Raw genomic sequence first — 23782 nt, forward strand, 5'->3', positions numbered from 1 at the left:
TCTTCTGCCTTTTCGAACTTTGTTTCTCGATTGATATTCTTCACTTCCATTTGGACCTGAGTGATTTACCCTACTCGACACATGAAACTACGCGTTTCTTGCTCCGAGCTGCTAAGTTGGATGCTGATCACGGACTATGATGAACATTTTTTCAACGAACTCACTTCGCCTTATCGCTCTGTAGTCTAAGGAGCGGAGCAAGAAGTGACACAAGACAGACGACTGTTGGTTGACCGTCTACACGGGTCCGAATGGACTTGTTATTCGTCGGGCGAAGGTTAAGTAGTTTCAGGATGGGGTCATAATTGATCAGACTTACGCGCGAGACATCTTACTTTAAAGCAGTGTTTCTCAAACCTTTCTAACAGCGACTCTCCTCGACAATGCAAACAACTCGGTGAGCTTCTTCCGCAAACACCCTTTTCCTAATTAATATTTTATCATCGAATGTAAACTCACAATTGCCACCTCGGTGGGTGAAATTGTAAATTAATCGGTCTCTTGTTTATTGTCAGCTTTGAATTAATTTCCACCAAAAAAAATTGGATTCGAGACGTATCGGTTTCCAGTCATATCGGTATCCGCAGAAATTTCAAGAAATGAAACTCGTTCGAAGAGCAGTTTCAATCGCTAGCGAGTAACCTAACAATTGTCGTTTATTTTAATCAAAAAATTGATCAATTTTAATCGAGAACACTGGTACAAATAAAATTCCAATTAACGAGCACATTACAAATGCAGCTCGTTGCATAGATAAAATTTGCAGTAATATACGCGTATAAAATATTGCAGACATATACGTGCATTAAAAATGACCGTAAAATGTACGTATTGTAAATTGCAGCGATATGCGCATATTAAAAATTACGGTAAAATGCAATTTTAACATTATGCACGAATTTGTTACGATTTTAAATAGGTATTCGTAATTAATTTTAGAGGCGTACCGCTCCAACATCGTCGTTAAATTAATAGGTGCTCTGGATTAATATCAGTCGGAATATTAATCCATTTCAGACAAAATAATCGGTCCTTGAAGATGAACTTAATTAATTTTAATTTTCATAATTCATTTTTACGAACGTAAAATGGATTCTTCTTCTCTGTGCGAAATATGGATATAATTCCTCCTCTAAAGAGGCATTATTTTTGTTCGAAAAATGTTAAAATATTAATACGATTCGCTGGAAATTGAAGTTCGAGATCCGCGATCCTGTAAAGCGAGACGAGCTTACGGTTAAAGAAACTCGGAGATACCGAGCGTAAAAGCAACAATTGACTTTCGAGCGATTAACTTGGAAAACCGTAAAGGGGTGAGCCAACGTAGAGACGCTGTCGTATTCCATTCGTCCCTTCATTGAGACCATTGGTCTCGTGTGTCGAGAATGTTCGGGCCGCGTCGATTCACGTAGCCGCACGTGACGCTCGCTTGTTCCCACCCTCGTGCATGCTGATTTTTCACGACACTTGGACGACGTTCACCCCGAACGAAAAAGAAAAAAAAAAGAAAAAAGCAGAACCCTCGGCCCAACCGGCGCAGTGGTCGCTTTTTTCATTATGTCGACGCTGCCCGACCGACGCGCTGGAACGCGAAACGAATTTATAACTAGCGATACGGCAATCGCGGCGGGGCCCTTGAGCCAAATTCGTCAATTTTAATATTCACCCCCCACCACCCCCCTCCCGTGCCACCGAACCCTTCGAACATCGTCCACCTTCGACGATTCCCCTCTTTTTGCGCGCCCTTATCGCCGGATAAACCCCCCTCGAACCATCGAACTCGAACTACCCACAACGATCGCCTTTTACGATGAAATATGGCAAAATTTATGGCGCGCCGCGATATTGTGGCACTCGAGGGTACGCGGGTACAGCGAAATATAAGTGAATTCAATGGTCCCGAAGTGTTCGAGTGTGTTTCATTAGCAGAGACATTAGTACGAGTGTCTACAGTTCTTCGGATAAAATCGTAACAGAGTGGGGAACGGAGGAGCAGAATGGCCAGGGAATCTAAGGGTCTACAACGACCAGAGCCCCGTATAACACGGGGAGGATATCGACGATATACGTGCATTACGTGTACCGTATAATAGGAGCACCGTCTTGTGGAAATTCCTGTTATACGAATCTCCTGTTACAGGAGTACCGAATTATGCGAACGGTGCGTTACAGGAATTCGAATTCTACGAATATTCTGGTGGAAAAAATCGCGTCGCGCGAGTACCAGTTTATGGGAAATCCAAGCACGCTTAATTGGAATTTGTAATGATTACTCCTCGTCGTTGAAATAGATTCCAAGTGTGCGTGGAACGAAACCGATCTGTAATGTGTTTTCGAGTACTCCATCTTCGAAAATACCTTTTTACATAGGTGAACTAGCATCGAGTACCGAAATTATCCACGAGAATATGCAAACGAATGCACACGACTCCGTCGCGCACTTCTGCATAGATACTGAATCAGCGATTTCGCGATCTTGTCTAGAAATTCATTAAAAAGCCATCCTTAGCTCGCGAGCCGCGCCATAATAGGCAACGTGCCAAATACGAGCAGCTGATCGCGACTCGCTTGGTACAGTTGCTCCCAATTTGGGTACTACATTTTTTAGCACCTCTGTCGCGACACATTCGAAAAACAAACAATCGTTAATCAATCGCAATAAGATACTGAGGTCCATGATTCATGGTAGAAACGAGATCGGAGAAATTTTATCGTTTTCGAGAAAAATGCATTTGAAAATCGGTCGAATATGCGACCACCTAATCAGCGACTAGCGTTACGAATGCCGCTGCAAACGTTTAAAGTGTCTTCTACGTACCTTCTACGTACCTGGTGAAAATGAAACGATTCTTTTAGAGTGTATAAACATTTTATGAAATTATATATTCTCCAGTTTGGAAAATAAAATATCTTTCCGAACGACCCAATAATATATCACTGCTACCGAACATCTTCAAATTTTCCACACGCCTCGCTGTACAAACCTAACCAACCCTAAATCTCCAAATAGAAAAGAAAAGTAATCGAATTTTTTAAATCGTACTTTCCAAATGTTCGACCCATCCGTTGGAAGAAGTCACCGACGATGGACTTACCGAATAACGATACCGAATAATCGGCTCGATCTCGCCGTTCGATTGTTCTTTTTATCCCGAAACCGGACGAACCCCTTAATAACTATACTTCCGTGGAAATCTCGGTCGTAATTTAAAATCGAGCGGCTGGTCGATAAATCTGGCGAAAGTTTCCTCATCGGTTTCAATACTCACAAGGCGTGCACTTTCGAGCGGCCTTTTCTTCGTCCCTGACTCGATTGCCGCTCGCTCGGCTAAGCGCGGATCGCATTCTGCCGCCTCGTCCGTTCAGACGGCAGCCACTGGCATTGCCGGTGGTGTAACTTTTAACTCCGTCGGCCCTTCCCCTCTCTCAGTCGTCCTTTATCCGGCCCCTTTATTCGCGCCCTTTCGTCCCACGAATCTACGCCCCCCACCCCACCCCACCCCACCCTACCCATACCCTGCGTCCCGAATATCATAAAAGTACGCATATCTCGCGGACGGAAGGCGAGTCGCGGAGATTAAAAGTCGCGGAGTCAGAGTCAGCAGACGGTGAAAGTGAGAAGTAGCACTTTTGTAGTTCCACGGACCAGAAGCCGGGCTACGTGGCAAGGGTGGGACGCGGAGGGTTTATGGGGGCGGGAATTGAAGAGTTTCTCGCGGCGAGAGTGAAGGGAAAGAGAAAGAAAGGGAAACGAGTAAAGAGACAGAAAGCGAGAAAAACTGAAGGGAAAGAGAGAGAGAGAAACGAAGTAAAAGGGAAAGGAAGAAAGAAAGAGCTAGAGGGAAAGAGATCTAAACGAAGTGAAAGGGAAAGAAAGAAAGAAAGAACTACGGAGAAAGAGAAAAAGGTAAAGAGCAAGAAAGAGAAAGAACTGGAGGGAAAGAGATCTAAACGAAGTGAAAGGGAAAGAAAGGAAGAGAGAGAGGTAAAGAGAAGGGGATGGAAAGAAGAAAAAAAGAAACGAATTGGAGAGAGAAGAAAGGATATCCAAGCGGGTGTCGTTGAAGCGGGAACGCGCGAGGACGTGTCTTAAATTCGCTCGCCTCTCGCTTCTCCGTGATCTTTCTTCCCTCTTGCGCAAAAAAATAATATAAAATGATCGTCGGACGAGCGACTCGACCGTTCGAAATGCGGTCGTGATTAAAAGTCGCGAGACGGTCGTTGGTGTCTGACGATACGCGCGGGTAACGGACCCGTAGGGTTGGGTAAGCGGAATTGCTACTTTAGCAGTCCGGATGCGAGCCGGTTAAGGAGAATAAAGAAGCCGCAGCCTTACCGTGGAAACGAGCGGGAAACGAGAATACGTAAGCAACGGTGTAACTTTAAATCGAATTCCTAGCGGCGCATCGGGGCGGTTACGCGAACCAACCGACCGACCGACCGACCAACCCCTACACCCGCTGCTCCGCCGCGAGATAAGCGAGAAAGAGCGGGAAACCCCGGAGGTCGCGGCGATTCCGTTTCCGGTCAGCTCTCCCAACCTACCGCCGGAATTGCAATCTTTCGGCCGCGTCTGCTGGAAATTAGAGCCAGCCCCGTAATGAAATCGGACGGACGAGAATGCGTTTCGAGACACCTTCAACGCTGTTAGACTTAAACGAGATTAAGGATTATGGAGCTGACGGCGGCCGGCTGCCTCCTTCCGCGAAGAAAAGTAGAACCTGTTGATCGCCTCTGGAATAACGGACGGCTTGGCAATTTTCAAAAACCGATCAACAGTTTTCAAGATTCTCTCGAACCGAGCACGAAAGCGTTCTTCGTTGCACGAACTGGCGCGAACGTGGTCATTAGCTACAGGCTTTGTTTTTCGACTTTGTATTGGGTTGTTCGTAAAGTCGTTTCGTTTTTCTTTTTTTTTGGTGAAAATGAAACCCGATTTTTTTCGAGTGTGTGAACAGTTTATTCAGTTATATATTCTCCATTTTGGAAAACGAAATCACTTTACGAACAACCTAATAGAAAACACTATCATAGATTATAGTGCTCGAAATGAATTTTTTCGCGAAAAGGGGGTAAAAGTATATTTTTCTTACATTCTTTTAAATCTACCGTTTTGATTTCTCAAAAGAGTGTACTTCGATGAACTCGAAAAACATTTCCATAGATTATCGCGCTCGAAATTAATTTTTTCGTGGTTGTCGTTTAATCGATAGAAATTAAGAAATGGTCGATATATTCTGAATTGTTAATAAGGTTCGGTATGTCGCCTCTTAATCGTATAGCTTCCTAGGGAAACCAAGTACCGTAAAGTAGTAATTGTAAATGGAAAAATCGATACTCGGGTAAGTTTCTTTTTTAGACGAGCCGATATCGCGCGGTTCGACTTCGAGGAGACCAGTGTGTACAAAATCATGGAATCGAGCGCAATATAAAGGTACGATGCAGAAACCACTAAACCCAAACGCGAGGGTCGCGTTTAGCATAGATATGAATTTCATACTGGCTCACGCCACGATACGAGAAATTCCTTCGCGTCTGGAAGATCGAGAAGATTCGCAAATAGAATATCTTGAACTCCGCTCCTGAATATTGTACGCTCTTAAGCGAGCTATTGCTCCCACTCTTAACCCCTCCCACCCCCCATCCACCTCCCACCGACCCTCTGAACACCGCCGAGCCAAAGGGCTACTTTGCAGGAGAATAAGAAACAAAAAATTTCAAGGTGAATTTTTCAAATTGTGCACAGAGGATTTCATTCTTTCTCGCTTGCCCCGGGATGAAATTTTCTTCGCTGTTTAACTTCCGGCGATGTTTAATGTAACCGAACCAAGTGGCCAAAATTAATTCTCAAGCAGACGAGTGTGAGTACATTCAATTTTGAATTACCTTCGTCTTTATCGCGGCTGAAGTTTAGGAACTGTTTCTTCGTGGATTGCAGCGAACGTGTTCGCGAATATTTACGTTTCGATTTACATTTTTTTTCTTTTTTTTTTTTTGCCAACCGCGTTGTCGCGAATAATGAAGCAAGACAACTTTCTGCTTCGGTTATACACACGGTCTATGTCAATACGAGAAACAGAAAATGCGTTATAAAGTTCTGTATTGGTTTCCGAATCGATTTTATATTGGCTATTGAGTCGATTCCAGTTCTACGGAGATTGAAAAAGCAATAACGTTTTGTTAAACGTGCTTATTTAACGTTGTAGGTAAAAATTACCTCGAAAACGATTAACTGAATTCGAATAAATGTTTCGAACGGAGATCATTCTTGTATACGTTGATTATTCATTGTCGTCGTAATATTGGTTTCGGTTCCGATAGAACCAATGTAACGAAACACGACTGTTTTTTTTTTTCTTTGCAGAAGAATCGCACCGTAATCGGCTTATATTTTCAATATGGGACTAGAAATTCATTCGTGAGATAAAAATAGAAAATATACGTCAAGAAAGAACATACGTATTCCAATAACAATTGAAAGATGTAAACCGAAATTATATTACGTGTTACGTGCTCGTGGCGCCCTCTTGTTCTTTGCGAGCGAGTCGAGACAAAAATAACAGAAAGGTTAACAGAACGAAACATGGAGTATAACGTTGGGTCGACGGTACGCACGATCGTTGATTAAAAAAATAATCAACGAAACTTGTAAATACTTGATGTTGAATCGAACAAAATTTTGGCACAAAATATTTTTCATAAGACAGTCACCGAACTTCCTCGTATTTGCTATTCGTTACAGAATTCGTTTACGAAAAAAAATTGTGCATAGTTTAAGAAATAATCAGAAATTAACCAATATTATATTTTTTATTTCCTTTTTACAATGTTGGGAGCTCTCGATTTCAGAGTGCTTCCTATTTCGTGTAACGTATATTTCCTATTTTTATTTCGCAATGCACTCTTAGTTGCACCATTGCATGCACTAGGTTGTTCGATAAGTTTTGTCGTTTTCTCCATTGTAAAAGAATACTACGACACTTGAACTTCGAACAACTGTAAATATACGAACGAGTCGATTGATCTACACGAAACTTCGCGCACGTTCATCGAACAGTAGTATCATCTTTTAAAAAATAAAACGAACCTAATAGCTCCATTTCTTATCGAGCAACCTGTTAAGTTGCGTACACCTGTCGAGTGAATTTAGCGTAATGAAAGACAACGCGGAAAATATTCGAAGCAACCGTGTCGAGGCACCATTTAGAAATTTCAACAATTGACCCGGACAAACAGAAACCGTGTAATGAAAAACCGCGGGCGTTTTACACGGTAAATAAATTCGTAAGCCCCGAGATGCACGGATTACACGACCGTGATTAATTTGCTCTAGGATTATTAACGCTACGGATTTTCGGCGCGCGGGATCAAGTCAGTGATTTAGGAGGCAAGCCGAATTCAGGCTATCAGGCAACTATCCAAGCAACATAGTCCACCGTGATATTTATCACCTCGGGAAAAAAGTCTTTGCAGGTCTCCATGTTCGAATTACGTCCGGTGTAACGCGTACAACTATTAATGGAATAGTACTCGGTCAACGTTGCTTTGTACAAAGAATGAAACGAAGACTTGCAATATTTACTTACTGTCATCGAGTATCACCAAATCATACTAACCGATACGAGAAATTATTTTTATTCACGAATCATTATTTCAAAATAATTATTAATTGTTCTCGTTGTGTCTATAGATTTCCTCTTACATTTGAAAGATTCAGAAGATCAATTACAGAGAATACATACGATTCTATTCTTAAACAGTTTTTGATCGAGTTTAACGTTCAGACTTATGATAGAAGGTTACATCGCTTCTTTTATTTCCTGTGAAATATGAATGCAATTAAACAAGTGGTAAACTCGATATTGATAAATATCGATACGATAGTTGCGTGCCTCGTTCCTGAAAATGTTTCGATACAGATGTATCAATCTCGAAGGTAAATAAATCGATGGTACCGAACACGTCTCAGTTTCATCGCTGGTGCTGTTTAAAGTTTACTGACTTTTCTCTTACAGTTTCCATGTTTTTAAGCAATTTGTATGGATGGAGCGGAGTTAACAAGTTTGTGCATTTTTGCTTGATTGGGGCACTTCGAGTCACGCGAAAATCTCGTCTCGAATATTCGAGACGAGACGAGACTCGAATCTAAAGCGGGATCTCGAGTGTTACGAGACTCTCGATTTTCCGAGACACTCCCGAGATACTCCGATTATACCCGAGCGGTACACGAATTAGATTCTCACACCGAGAGCCAAATTTTTGGGACTTCCATTAACCCAACGGTAACCCAAAGACCCTTAAAAGCGAAAATAATTTCCGCAAAGAGTACATTCGCTCTTTAAACCACGGTCAATTGTACTTTTGTACCAACGTTCTGCATATTTTGCAATTTTTTTTTTTCTTCCTACGAAATAAAAATCCCTTTCCGTGTAACCATCCACGGTGATAAAATTTAATATCTCTACCTGCCGTACTCACAGAAGTTAATCGTTTGGTACACAGCGTGATTGCGAAACATCTTAATTTCGATTAAAAAATAACACGCGTTTATATCGTTACACTCTAACGCGGACGAGCGAATCTTTTACTCACTAATTGTACGAGTGATTGTTAAGTATATATATACATTATATATTAATCTATGCAAGCAAAAATAAGGACACGTTCGATACAAATGTTCGTTTGAGAATTAGCTTTTCACGAGAAATTTTTACTGTCGTTTCGAATTATTTCCTCGTATTCGATTCATTCCGTCTATTTCGTTGTTTCAATGCACACTATAAATTTACCGCAGAAGTCGTATTAAACATTCCATGCTTCTCTCTCTCTCTCTCTCTCTCTTTTGTATTATATCTATTCTCAACGAAGAGAGCCCAGAGGAGGGATGTCGCGATTGCATGTAACCTATTTTCGAGAATGAATGGCAAATGAGTCCTCTGCTTTAGATATCAGCACGGTTCCTAGTTAGCATGAGACTATCGGTAGATATCTCCAGCGAGAGTAATGATCGGCAACATCCTATGTCAATGGGAACCTCATCATCAACTCTGCCTGATATTGCTAGTCCGTAGATTAACGCGGATTCCCCTATTCCAATATAGGTACCAAGCATGTTTTTCAACTCCGTATTTAAGCTTTAATTATTGTAGCAGGTATTTGTTCTCGAACGATATTAAACAACGTGATACTTTGTTTCTCTTTAAACGAACTTTCACAATTCACCGTAAAAATACAATTTCGCATTACTAGAAAGTAAATTTTCTAGAAATAATTTACTAGAAATAAAAAGATATTTATATTGTTTGTAAGTGAATAAACATATCGTGACATATTATAGATTTTTCAAAAGTTTATTGGAAAAAACCGAATCTAGGATGTAAACGTTTTCGTAATTATATAATCGGTTAATTAAAGGGATTGCTTGTCACGACTAAAAGAATTCGTTATTAATGTATACCCACTCGTCCTCGTATATAAGAATTTTCTTTCCTAAAAGGATTCTGTGACAAGTTCTTTAATTTCAAATTTATAAAAATTGTTTAGCTTTGAAGCAAGGTAAGGTATTCACATTTGTAGAACCTTATCGAATTTTTTTTGAGAGTTTTAAATGTTTTCCCATTCGAATGGTGTTACAGTGATTTGAATAAATGACGATCGAACGACTAGTCGATTCAAAGGATTTATCGTTGACGAGAGAAGAATGAAACACGTATTAGCGCTCGATCCAATTTGTTTCTTTCAATCGGTGTATGCGGGAACTGAGATATCAAGTGTTCAGACCATTACAAGCCGATAAAAGGTTTCAACGTGTCTGAGAACAATTAAATTCTTCTACAAACTCTCGATTCGTTATTCGACAACTGGATGAAAATTTTACAGGCAACTCTTCAACGATCGACTTTGATTGTCCAGTACGCGATGCATCCTTCAATCTAAAATCCGATCGAAATCGTTTTGTGCAATTATAGTAACTTGCATTATTTTTATATCATTACTCGTATTGTTAGAATACTCGTATTATCTTTTATTACCATACACTCGTACTATTTTTATATTATCGCTCTTTAAGAAAAAAAAAATCATACCAAAATATGTAAGTAGATATATACGAACGTGTACACTTTCGTAATTCGTTTCTCTGAAACACAATTACCGTGCAAAATTTAAAAATCCGTTAACAACTACAGAACAGAGTTTGTTAACGTATCGTCGTTAATTTTCACTTCGATTTACACCAACATCGTTTCGTACAAAATGCAAATGTAAGCTCGAGTTACAACATGACGTTCGAGTCAATAGAAACGAACGAAGCCGGCTGGCCCAATGAAAATCGATCTTTCGACGATTGATGACGTGTCCTCTCATGACGCCATCTTCAATTGCGACTCCAGTCTGAATATTAGCGACCTGGCCTACGGTGGAACTTTGAATGTGTCACGGAGGTAAAAAGAAGGCGGCAACCGCATTACGTTCCAAACGGAAATTTAATTTTCCGCTTGCATTCCCTTTGTTCCGGCACTCATCCGCGTGCAGGGTAAAAAATTTCCCGTACGAGCCTCAGGAATTTTACACAAGCAAATCGATGCGAAATAATGCCACCCTTCGCCCTTCGACGGTGAATCTGAACGTCGCTTGTCCCTGAAAGAATCCCTGCTCAGAAATTTCCTTGTCATTTTAAACGATCCTCGACGTGAAAATTATTTTTACTGTTCTGGGTGGGTAATTTTCGGATTAACCTGCACCGAAACCTCTGCAACGCTGCAAAAATTCGCAATCCGAAAATATAACGAAATTGAAATTAATACCGGTATTTTTACGGCCTCCGACTACCCAACGTGATCGTGAAAATAATTTTTTCAAATGTACACTGGGTATACACAGTACAGTTGCAACGTTCTAGACACATGCGCTTACGAGTGCAGTGCATTTAGATGCAATTCGTAGAAATTGTAGAGAAAGTAGTAGGCTTTGGCAGAAGAAATGTTTCGAACGAGAATATTAGTAATAATACCGGTAGGTAATTGTATACTAGTATTTTTTAAATTAATGTGACGTAACACTTAAAACGACACACTGGTATTTAATATTTTGCATTGATTTGCAATGTACATAGAACACTATTAATTTGAAGAAACGTAGGTGTACATTTTTTATATTAGTTAAGTGTTACTTGAGTATTAAGTGTTCAAATATTAAGTAAATTGAGTAAACAATGGCAGTGAGCAGTGATAAAAACAAAACACTGGTCGTATTATATTAATTCGGGCGCTTAACGAGTTTAAATAATATATTTTATCGATTCGAAGCTGGTTAATGAAATAAAAGCAGTGCAACCGCTTGTATAATCGGTTAGCGTGAGATAATCTCGTGTCTATTAACACTCTACGATCATTTTCACACATTGTAAACATCTTTCACGAGACTCGTCTTTTTATCTGTACTTTGTGCTGTCTCGTAAATAGTACTTATTGCGCACGCGATAATGCATTCAAGTAATCAGATACGATTGACTTTTATGATCTTTCAATAACAGTGATTGCACGAGTGATGCAAAAATAAAACGTAAAATTACGTCACGATCGTATCTTTTTACCGATGCACACCATCGGACAAACAATTTCAATGATTAGAATCACAATATTTCCAATTCAATAGAAAGTGCTGTTTCAACCGTGTAATTACATTAATAAACGTAGCGATGGTGTATCTTACAGAAGGATCTGTAGTTTTATAGGTATTTAATCGTTACAGAAAAAATAATCGTTCGAATCTGTACGTTTAATTATTTTTTAAAACATTTCGAACGCAATCGATCCGATTGAAATTATAACCCACGGAGGAAAGCTTATAACCGAACTTCCCCGAATTGTTGGAAACAATTCGTTTCCCAAAACTGTTGCCGCTTGTCGTCACCGAGAAATCCATTAACAACCCAGAATTAAACAACAATATTCGAGGAAACAAATTGTTTCGAAATCTCAGGAAAGTTAAATTAATTTTATTTATCGTGATTATCGATCGTTTCGATCGTGTCGACTGCGTTTTAAATTCGAAAAATTTTTAATTAAAATACAAAAACTTAATCTGCTGTCTATCGAAAAACTTTATTCGAACACTGAATGCTAAATAGAAACACCATACTACAATTTATTCGTTACGTTTATTCGATTAAAAAATTCTTCTTCGAATCAGCTATCATTAGTTTCAAATACAATTTCATTTTGTGATTCAAACTATAATTTGTATCGATTAAATAACGAATTAAAGGTTATTTCTTATTTAGATATTAAATATTAGATTTCTATTTATTTAGATATTAGATTTTCATTTATTTAAGTATCAATTTCGTACATCTCTGATCTCTGATGTCACTGCGAATTGTACATATTTAAATCGGAAATACGCGCAATACAGAGCTGGTGAAAATTTCTTTTAATCAGTCGGTGTTTGCATTATGAAGGAGACAATTTTCTAACGTAAAATGGAAACGATTTTGACTCTAGCGGAGCGCAAAGGAATCTCTAAAATAAAACTAGGGAAACATCGCGGTCGTTTCCGTACGAGCAACGTGAAAACGAGCAGTAACTACGGAAAATAGAGCCGAGTTCTTGCATATTTCAAGATGTCCCGATGGCACTCCGAACGAATTTCACATGCTCGTTCCGGTACGGCTCTAACGTGGCAGTACCAGGACGCTCTTAATAATAAACCGTTCTTTCCAGCGCGAAATTAAACATTTCTAGACCGGTACCACTAAATCGTTATGAACGCGTGTATAAATAATTAAACACCCTTTTATTTTCTCTTTCAGATGCGCCATCCGATTCAAATGAAACCGGCGGACAGCGAAAACAGAAACGGTGAGTAAAAATTCAACAGTTCATTTCGAAGAACTCTACGATGCGTTTCCTTTTTTAAACAAAAAAAAAATTCTTTTTTTTTTTTCTCTACTCCGCACTCGCTGTTCCGCGCACGTATCGTAAGTGTTTCATTTTAATCTATAAATGGGTAAACAAGCTTAACGTGTTCCGCACCGCGCCAATTTCGCATGACTTTCTAACGAAAATATAGTGGAATGTTCATAAAATTGCAAATATCGTTACCATCGAGAGCCAACGTTCGAAGACTTTATAATAATTAAGACACAGCACGACGTGTACTGTTGCCTCGTTAACTATCGCGGTGTCTACAAGATCGCAATAGAAATATTGTCCTGGACATTACACTTGTCATCGTTTTACAAAATAACAATAATTCATAAAGATGACAATACAACTGTAGCGACGATGGTTTCTGTTCATGAATATTAAAATGTATCTATCACTTCGCACAATCCGATACTTATTCGCGTGATACATCAAAGGAAATATTTTATATTTGTGCAAAGTGTGCGCGTAATATATGCGGATACAAAATGTAACGAACTTTGTAAATGTGAAAAGGATACGTATTAAGTACCAAATGTATCTGACAGCAGGCAATTTACTCTCTTACTCTTACACCCTCCCAAACACAGACCAATCAATCTTGCTATACCTTTCGATGTGTGCTTTACTCTAGAAATCTGTCCGAGTGAAAGCTGTACAGATTGATGAAAACTTCAAAAATGTGTACAAATTTAATAACAATTACACACGGGATTCTTAAATCGTCCATCCATTCATCTCTCTCAGAAATGAAAGTATTTCTAAATTTAACTTACCAGTACTTAGCACACGTTGTTGCATCGGTACGTGACTCAAAAATGAACGAAAAAGAAACTCGAATGCATACACTGTTGGAAAAGTTTCGTCGTACTACTACGTTCGTTATAACTTCTCAAAATATTTTTCTGCAATGGATGACACTTTATGCAGATCTCGCGTAGCCCTAGGTATTAAGAAGTTCCGACGAATAGGATCCTCGTTCTTTCTTTTACATCTTCGCTGATAGTTTACAGTCTATCCCCCTATCGCGCGTATAGTCGCTATTGGCCGAGGACGATGACGAAGATCGATAGTTACCAATAGCGACAATACGTACGATGGTGGGAGTACCAGTATCCCGTAAACTAGAGTGAAAATGTAATCACTCGTCGATCTTCTTCTCGTGGACGAACAGTACTTCCTTCGACTTTGTTATTAGAACAACACCATGAAAGCGTTCCTTCTTCCTCAATGAATAAAAATATGTCATTATCTTTCAAAAATCAATCGATATCGAGTGATCTTTATCTTTGCGATCGTCTGCTTTTAGCCTTCCAAGAACATAGTTTCTTCCTCCATTTGAATAACCACCGGATAAGTAACAATAGAAAAATTCACGATACTTGCAAAGAAAAAGACTCTTTTATGCGTCACGGTCCAAGATCCTGTAATTAAGAAGAAAGTAAAAATATACAGGAGGCACGTGACAGGAAAGTGTCCTAAATGATAGCAATTTCGATGTCGATCGCGTCCTCGATTCGAGACGTTACCTATCTCTGGGAACGACATACACGTATTTATACATGGATGTATACATATTCATCCGACTTGAAATTCTACCTCTTGATGGAAATTTACATCCACGGTTTTCCGTGCCACGGCGCCGTTTAATTTTAATCGAAATAACAAGCTGAATTGTTCGGAGTTTCGCAACTTTTACGCGGTTAAAAATCAAATTCCAGCCAGGTTCGTCCAATGAGACCGGTGTATAAAATTCTCTCTCCTCGGATGTTACAGGGAAACCGATTCACTCTCTCGTCCCTCGTTCGCTTCGTCTCCGTGTTCTACCTTAGCTTCTCGCTGTCTACGTCACGGGAACGGCGGAGAATGCAGTTCAAAGCATGTTCATTAAATGCTAATTAATAGGCTGAATTGAGGGGTTGTCGTGATTGTGTAGTCAAAGAAGACATAATCGAATCGCGGAGCAACGACTGAGTGACGGTAAGGGAGTCACGGCGGGGATCTCTCACGGACCGGGAAGAAAAGGGAAACCCCCAAGACGCGGATACACGTGACGAAATTGATGCTAGGAACCGCGAACCGATCACATTGTTCCTCGATATTACCAGTGATTTACGTTACCTCGATTGCGCGATCGTGCGCACTAATTGCTTGGAAAATTTCATCGCGACTGAGCGTTACGTAAGGGAAAGTTTTTCAATTTTCACCGCTTCGTTTTTCCAAGGTACCTGGTTTTGTACCGATTAAATATACGGACGAAAGTATACGGATTTCAGTGTTTTCGACTTTCACGAATTGAATTATTCTTTCGACGGAATCCATGATCGTCGAAGCTGTACAAAACGCTTCGTCCCTTCGCGGGGAATCGTTCACGCCCCGTATCACGTGACACTCTCTCCTCGTGATTCCACGTCACGTGTATCAATTATAACCTCTACGATTTCTGGATCGCGCGATAAAAACAAGGGAAACGAAAAAAGAAAAAAAAAGAAGAAGAAAAAACCGTACGCGATCCATCCCGAGTCCGGGTGGCCCGTTAGCACGTGACGGGTGTCGTTAATATTTCATTAGCATTCGTTTTTCGTCTTCACCGATGCGCCGGTTTTATTCGCATCGGTGCACCCTTTCCAAACCGATACTTGGATTTTCATTGCACACATTCCGCTTCAATTGCTCGAAAAAGTTCCCATGTTTTGGCAGAATACCGGAACGCTTTTTCGGGAAACTTTTTTCTTTTTTACCTTTCTAATCCGTGTACAAGGAATTCGACCGTATAATTTCATCGTTTGTTCGCTAACAAGGCAAATCCGCGAGCCTGAAAATTCCGAAAATTTCGAAACATTATCTGCAAATAGTGCAGAGTTCGTAACACAGAACCATTGTTCGTTGATGCTGCGATACAGTCTGAGAGGGTGAAATCAACCCCTTGAAAAATAACAGATTTTTCCGTCTCGTGGAATATCTCTGCAACGATGCGAAACACCGAAGTACAGTTTAAACGTAAGTTGCGTCTATTTTATATGTATGAAATCGCGTACAGATAATTATCGATGAAGAAACCAAGAAAGCAACAGCTTGGAAAGCACAGCTTTCTCGATAATTATTTTTCCACAGCCTCGTATGAAAGCGCGTACAAATATTTTTAAACAAACTTAAATTGTCAAAGGTAGGCAATTTTGGAAAAGTTTGTAAATTCCACTCTGTGCGAAAGTAACGATCCAAATACGCATAACAAACAATTGCACATCGAGAGCAGTGCATCTAGAATTATTGACAATAATTACCCTTCTTACATCGTGTAAAAAAACACTCTTGAGCGTTTAGTTATCGAAAACGGGGACGATTATTGGAATTTGAAAAATGATGCCGCGATGATCGAGGAATCGCAATGTTTTCAAATGGTTGTGGAAAAGGAAACGACGAATCGGTGTTCACCGTCAAGGAAATGACGATTAAAGAGCCAGCACAGTTACTCCGGTTAAATTAGCCGGTGATTTCACTTCTCTCTTTCGATAGCATCGCGTCTATATTTAGGGACATAACACAATGCCTGCGTCTGGAGGCAGGTTGATCGATAATTCGAGTTTATCGAGGCTGGAGTTCACCGAGATGACGTAACCACGCGCAACGATCTTGAGAATGGATGGAACGTGGATGAACCGTAACACGTGACCGAGTATGTCGTTACTTGCAAGAGAGGAGCGGATCCGCGATGTCAGCCAAAATAAACAGAATGTCACGGGTATAAATAAAGCTTTCACTCTCTTCGTGGCTCTTCATTCTTTTTTTTCACCGAATTAACGTACCCGAGTGTCGTGACAGAGGTCTCTTGATCGACGTGCTTCCTGTCGCCGTTGAAAGCGTTTGTCGGTGTCGGTGTGCCATTAACGAGAGTAATTATAGACGAATGTACAAGAATTCGCCAAATTTCGGAGTCAGAGCACCACGAATATCGTAGATATCGTGAAAATTCCAAGACACGAGACGACTTCGAAACTTTCCTTGCACTTTCGACACACGACTTATAAATATACGTCGGCAAGAGCGGGATCTGGTATACTGATATATATATATATAGCCATTCCTTTTTTCATGGAAATCCGCGTCTCGTTTGAAAGTTTTATATCCAGTTTGCATTCGCGCGTGGATCACTGTACTTTTCATCGACAAAAAAGACACTACGTTCTCGTGCGTGTATTTCGTACGTCGAGTGTATCAGGACGAACGATTCGTTCGTTTCGATTTTCAATACGTTTCTGTACTGCGTTTAACTTTAGCTTTATCTGATATTCCAATCAATTCGATTCGAAATGAAACTTCAGATTTGAATAGCTCCTCGATACGATATTCGATTCGTATGAAATTTACCGACTCCTGTTAGTATAAAAAGTATATGTTCTTCTAGTGGTATGGGTGTATTTTATACAAATTTCGTTTTAAATTCAATTGACTCCAGTACACGAACGTTAGAGACGAAGGGCAAGTAAACAAAACCATGTGATTGTGACACGTACTTATCGTAAAGAACCAGCGTTCCTGAATAATAATACTAATAGTAATAACGATACGATTGGTAGAAATTGATACTTGTGTAAAAATAAAAGTTTCTCTTTTACTAGATTTTATTAGATTAAACCGACAAGTAACTTCGAATAATAAAACGTCTTTATTGCTATGGGATTGTATGTATCGAGAAATTAGGTATCGAGTAAAAAGAAAGTAATGCATGAATGTAAAAATAAGTACACGTTACGGTACAAAAGCGAGGTACGGTTATATACTGTTATTAACCTAACCTCGTAACCTAATTTCCAATAAGAACACAATAAAATAATACACAATGAGAAATGAAAGTACAGCTGTAATAGAATTTCTACAAGTTACTATTCATTTTTTATCAATGACAATATTGTCAGCTTTTTCGAGAAACTCTAAGTTTTCTAACAATTTTTCAATAGAAACGCTGTCGTCTACTTTTCAACCATTTATCAACCTCTATCTACCTTTTAACCCACTGTACATCAGATTTATAACACAACCCTGATCAAAACGACAAACGTGTCGATACAGTGGACCAATAAGATTCCAATCACGTGACGGTCTATTATTTATTTACCCCCTTCGTTTTCAACGTAAACGTTTAACGATACAATGAGAAGTAATTCATTGAATTACTAGTATAATTTTTATTTAAAACTGTACCTACATAATTGACGTAGAATTTGTTTCTGAGTTCTCATTAAACAACGAGATGAAAGACCTGGGTGTTTATTTATAGTGTCAGCGACTATAAATAAAATAGAAGGAAATTTCAGAATTCTGCAAGCCATTGTCATTAAGTTTCGGTTCTGAGTGCTATCTTAGAGCGTTACAAGCGCAAATATTGTTTCTTAAAATATTTATACTAGTCAATTTTCACACTGAAACAACTCCATTATCTATCGTCCAAATATAGAACGAAAACTAAAATTATACGCGGTAACGTAGCGAATGATTTAAAACACATTGGTGTTTCGTTCGTTATCTAAATTAATAAGTTGCAACGATTCTAGTAATATTGGGTTGCTTGGAAACTGATATTGTTTTCCAAAATGGAGAATATATAATTTAATAAAATGTTTATACGCTCCAAAAAAAAACGTGTTTCAATTTCACAAAAAAAAAAAAAATGAAACGACTTTCCGAACAACCTAATAAAATCGGTTCGATTAATAAAGAACTCGTTTCCTTTCTGTTTTGATCTCGATCGTTTCATAATACTGAAAAAGTTGCACGAACATCGAGAAGAAAAACAAGAAAATATTAATGAATAAAAACGCATCCGTAAAATGTCTCGGCTGTTGGAACAAAGAGAGGCACTACCATAAATTGCAGTCTGCCCGGTCTGACTGAGGTAATCATAATTACGTCATTCTCGTGCAACGTCAAGGATTGCATTACTCACAGTTCGCGGAGATTAAGTATTATGGAAATGTTCCTAATGTAACCTATCTTACGACACGGCACGAAAACGTGGTTTCAACTCGTTCATTAAGAGTATGTTGCTGCGCGAATCGTGTAAAAAAATAATAGTGTCTGTAACAATTCTTTTTTATATATACTTTTTTACAGAACACGATGAAACTTCGTGGTGTTTCTTCCAAAAAAAAGATCTGAGAAGAAACTATCCAAAATGTTCAAATATTGAATTGGCTTATCAAAAGACTGTCAAAATATCCAAAAATTATTAACGAGCAAAGTATTGGTTAATCACGCGAAGAATGTCCAAACACGTTACGATAATTTCTGCCTTTGAGTAACAATTTTTACGCCGGATTCAAACGACAGAATCATCCCTACCGTTATTTATGTTTATTCGATTCGAGCGTTAAATCGATTTGGGCGATCGATGTACATAGACGAAAGCGATAAGATACACACCGGGAATCAAATTTCCGGCCACTGAGCGTATGTAATGCGAGACTCGCTCGCTGTTGCTTGTCTCGCTCGCTCTCAATGATTCCAATTCACTCGTCACATCAGGAAATTCACGCGTGGCTGGCTCTCGCCAGCAAGATAAAAATTCCTACCCAACCCGCTTTCAAATGAACCGACGATCCTGATTTTGTCACTCGAAAGCGGATAATGCATTGCTTCTCGCGGCTTACGTTTCGCAATTGTCGAGTTTCACGATGAAGAACGTTTTACTGCACGAATTGTTTCAAAAGTTTAGAATATTAAAAAGAAAAAAATAGTCTACTCGCAGCGTTAAAACGGAGAGGATGAACGAAGAAAATTGTCCTACTCCTTAGAAAATCGTCAACGCTCGGAAAGTTAGCAAAAACAGCAACGATCTATATTTTTTTGTTTTTCGTGCAGTGTGTTTATCGTAACGTGTAATGAATTTTGAGTCGAATATATAGCAAATTACCTGCCAACGTTTCTGGTATAATGGAGAGTGGCCGATATTAAAAAAGTTGAACAACTCGAGAAATATAAGTCGTATTTGGAAAGTTTTCCAGTTTTCTTCATTAAGATTCTCTATTTTCACGTTGTACGAGAGTTACTCGAAAGGAAATGGAATCGTTTGAAAAGGGCGGGGAGTTAGGGAATTGCCTTAAAGTAAAGTCAGTGCATGTTCACTTTAAGCGGAGTGTTTGCCAAGTCATGTTTCATTGATGGCGTTAGGAGGTCTTGGAGGACGCTTCACGGCGAAGAAGCTGAAGCGAAAAATCAGCGTATGTTTTGCATTATCATTTCCGTCTTGGAAATACGCCTGCGTATAATTTATCATTCGTAGCTTTTTACTTTGTTTTGCGATTCGTAAAGTATCTACGCACTCCGTGTTCCATTTTACAACATTTTAATTGGTTGTTTCATCCGTTTCGTTTTCATCGTTTTAATTACTTTCGTAGAGCACTGCTACTTTCCGAAATTAAAAACGTTTAATTTTTGCTTCGAACACGTTCAACTTTCCAAAAATATCAAACGAAATACATCCAAGTGGAAGAATCGTTTGTTCTACAATTTATTTTCTCGTTCGTTATTTATACCTTACCGTACGCTAATTTTGTTAAGAACGGTAATCAATGTTTTCAGTCGAAAACTAAATACGTCATTGGTCCATGTATTTTGTAATCATGGTTATAAATTTCAGCATTCCTTCCTTTCTTATCGTATCCATTGAATCAAAGAATGTGAGAACGAATAAAGAAAACTGTACGTAAAATAAAAGAAGGAAATTCGCGTAATAAATGAGAAACGAATGATTAAAAGAAGCAATTTACATCCTGTTTCTATTTATTATTGCACAATATCGTCTCTTTTATCGCTTTCGTTGTACTTATTTCCATACGTCTTCATAAAGTCAACGTAAGAATATCTTGGAAAGTATCTTTAGCTTAGCACGTATCGTAGCGAATTAAACATTACAATAAAGTATATTTATTTAAATGTTAAGATGTCACAATATTGCAAAGAGTCGCGAGTCCGTGACTGCATGCAAAGCAGTACTCTACCGTGAAAGTGGGACACTTTTTGAATCGATTACAATTAATCGAGGTTCGACGACATTGTATTAACTCTTAATCGATATCGTAACATTTATGTACGTATAAAAATTAATCTCTAAAAGGGTAGAGCACTACAAATGAGTACTCGGGTGTTTTATTAGAGACGTTAATTACAGGATTTTAAATATTGGTCACGTTTCACCTATTTATATTAAAATAGATTAATTTTCGTAATAAAAGTTAGAATTCTGAGAAAAACAAAAGTAGTTGTCAACTGCAGGAAAAACAGCAGGAACGTTGTCGCCATAAAAGACCTCGTGACACCATTTGTTGGTCAACTTGACGCAAAACCCTTTTGATGTCAACCGGCCGATACGTTGACCCACACATTGTATGCGAAAACTGCCATATTTGCCATTATTTGAACTCGTAACAATCGGAGAAAGAATAAAGAAAAATAAGGACGAAAAGAATTGATTTCGAGACAGTGGTTTTCCTTGAAAAAATTGTAGCTTGAATTTTCACTGAACTGAGCCGATATTAAAATAATTAAGTATACTCTTTCTAGCTGATCTATTATTTTCTTTAAAAAATCGTTCCTCCTTCTCTGCTGCGTTTGAAACGAATTTATCGAAGCGTTCGACGATCAAAGCGTACTAAATAGAAAATAAACGGTTATGTGTTTCTTCTGACAAGTATGTGGTTTACGTACGAACAACTTGGTCGAAATCTTCGAGCTTCGTTCGATAAGATAAACCTTATCTGGCCCACAGGTTGTACGAGTCTGACCGCAAACGAGACGGTTTTCCTTGGCGTTTCCTGATCCGTAAGCGGCAGTGAGAAACGTTTCGCGATACTAGCCACGTTCCGATATTAAGTATGCCTGTACGAGAATCGATACTACTCTCATCATTTATTTCACTGTGATTTGTACGTCGATGACCGGCAGTGGTATTTCACGAGCCAACAGTCACGAAATTAGAGCTACACAAACGACAGGAATTACCATCGCGAAATCGATACGAGCCGGCCTACAAGAGGTCGATGAAGAAAGTTTGCTGAAACATCGTTCGATCGATGTTCCTACCCCTTCGTTGAAGGGTATTGATCAAAATAATCCTGCAATGATTTGAATTATTAAACATAATCCTAGGCGTGACCCAAAATTTCATAAGTTAATATTTATTGGACAGGTAGTTTGATTAATGAGTGATTTATTATATTGGTTAATTCGTTATTATATTTGTAAGATATTTTCATAAGATTTTAATACACATAAGGGTAAATTTTTTTTTGAAGAGATGTCAACGAAAATTAATAAAATAAAAAATATGTATGCAATTGATACGATTGTTAAGTTCGAATAAGGTTTAAAATCAATTTTAAATCTTCAATTTGTGGTGTAGCTCAAGATATTAACTTGAACCAGGTTTTCTTGTTCCGTGTCTTTGAATTTTTAAGACATACTTTAGAAGAAAAAAAACTCTTAAAATTTATCCTCCATAAAACGTAATCCGATACGACGTATTGAAGGGAATATTAAAATTGATCCCGCATCAAATGCAATCCAATATGACGTATCAATTGCTTGTTCTCGGTAATATCAAATATTAACGGTAACTTAGCCTTCGGTCCTTTCTATGGATTTTACGATGCTTTTATCGCGTAGCTTTTGATCCTTTCTATGGATTTTACGACGCTTTTAAAAATTCGGTACTCGATGCTTTCAATACGCACATATCTATGGATATATACGATTTGAAAAAAGACTTACAAGAAACACTGTCAAATTAACAACTTTCGATTCGGAAAAAACTTGGCACACGAATAGTCCATTGAAAAATATTGGACAAGTATATTTTCTAACAACTGATACATTTATGTTCGAAGGGTAGAAACTACCCTCAAAGTTGCGACCGAAGAAGTACAATACTTCGAGTTAAACGTTTAGTAAACTAATGGATATTGAATGAAATGTAAACTTTGAAAAATATTTGATTCTTCCTGAGCAATAGCAAGGTCTGAATAATCTGAAGAATCTTCATGAATATTATCAATGAATTGGTAGTGCTCTCCCGACGCAAATTAGTCCAAACGCGACTCAATCGAGACCATTTTAATTATATGTTATTCAAATTACTTTTAACAAATTTTCATCTGCGTGTAATTGGAAATAATTCGAACGAGATCGTGTTCGCGCTAATTTTCCTCGAGTAGATGCCACGAACTGTGTCACGCTCCCGTGAAAATATTATACAATAAAAATAACAAACGTTTCGATTGTCGTTAGCAGACGACATATTCTTTCTCGTTCGTTCTCTGTGCTCCCGAAATGGAAAAGATTAATTTCTCAAAAAGAATCGTTAATTTCTCTCCAGAACGCAATAGGAGCAGACCCTCGATCCACGATCAGTTAACGAGGGTAATGCTATAATTCTTGTTCATTCTGTATCGCGAAACTTTTGTTCGGGTAATCTCTCGTTGATTTCCGCAGTTTCGAAGATATTAAGGCAGTCGTTATCGAAGTATTCGGTAAATAGAGAAAAATAATTCTCGTTAGACCGCAGAAGATTTTCCTTGGGCAATTTTCTCTGTCTTTGGTTAGAGGTAAGTTCGAAACCGTTCCAGTTTCTGGGATCACCCCTTGTAATCACATTCGAGTTTCTAAAACACGCTTCTAAAACAGCACGCACGTTCCATCCACCGTAGATCTGTCGTTAACGAGACTTTATTCGGGTTCCCGTCCGCTTGAATATGCATCGAGTAAGCACGGATTGTGGAAAAGTGGATCACAAGGATCAGCGGGTAAATAGAACTAACTTTCGCAAGCTAGCCGTTATTCCGAATTGTTCCTATGAAGAAATT

The 23782-nt window shown here is 38.7% G+C and overlaps 1 protein-coding gene across 9 annotated transcripts in view; it reads left to right on the forward strand.

The window, feature by feature from the left end:
• Window positions 1–23782, forward strand: part of LOC143153767 (CUGBP Elav-like family member 1-A) — a 529867-nt gene that overhangs the window by 408707 nt on the left and 97378 nt on the right. For all 9 annotated transcript variants that reach the window (XM_076325287.1, XM_076325289.1, XM_076325292.1 and 6 more), the window contains one exon: window positions 12812–12860. In XM_076325287.1, coding sequence (XP_076181402.1) covers window positions 12812–12860 — 49 coding nt within the window. The remainder of the gene's footprint in view (window positions 1–12811; window positions 12861–23782) is intronic.

Source organism: Ptiloglossa arizonensis, chromosome 13 (genome assembly GCF_051014685.1).
Source record: "Ptiloglossa arizonensis isolate GNS036 chromosome 13, iyPtiAriz1_principal, whole genome shotgun sequence".
In the NCBI taxonomy this organism is placed as follows: Eukaryota; Metazoa; Arthropoda; class Insecta; order Hymenoptera; family Colletidae; genus Ptiloglossa; species Ptiloglossa arizonensis.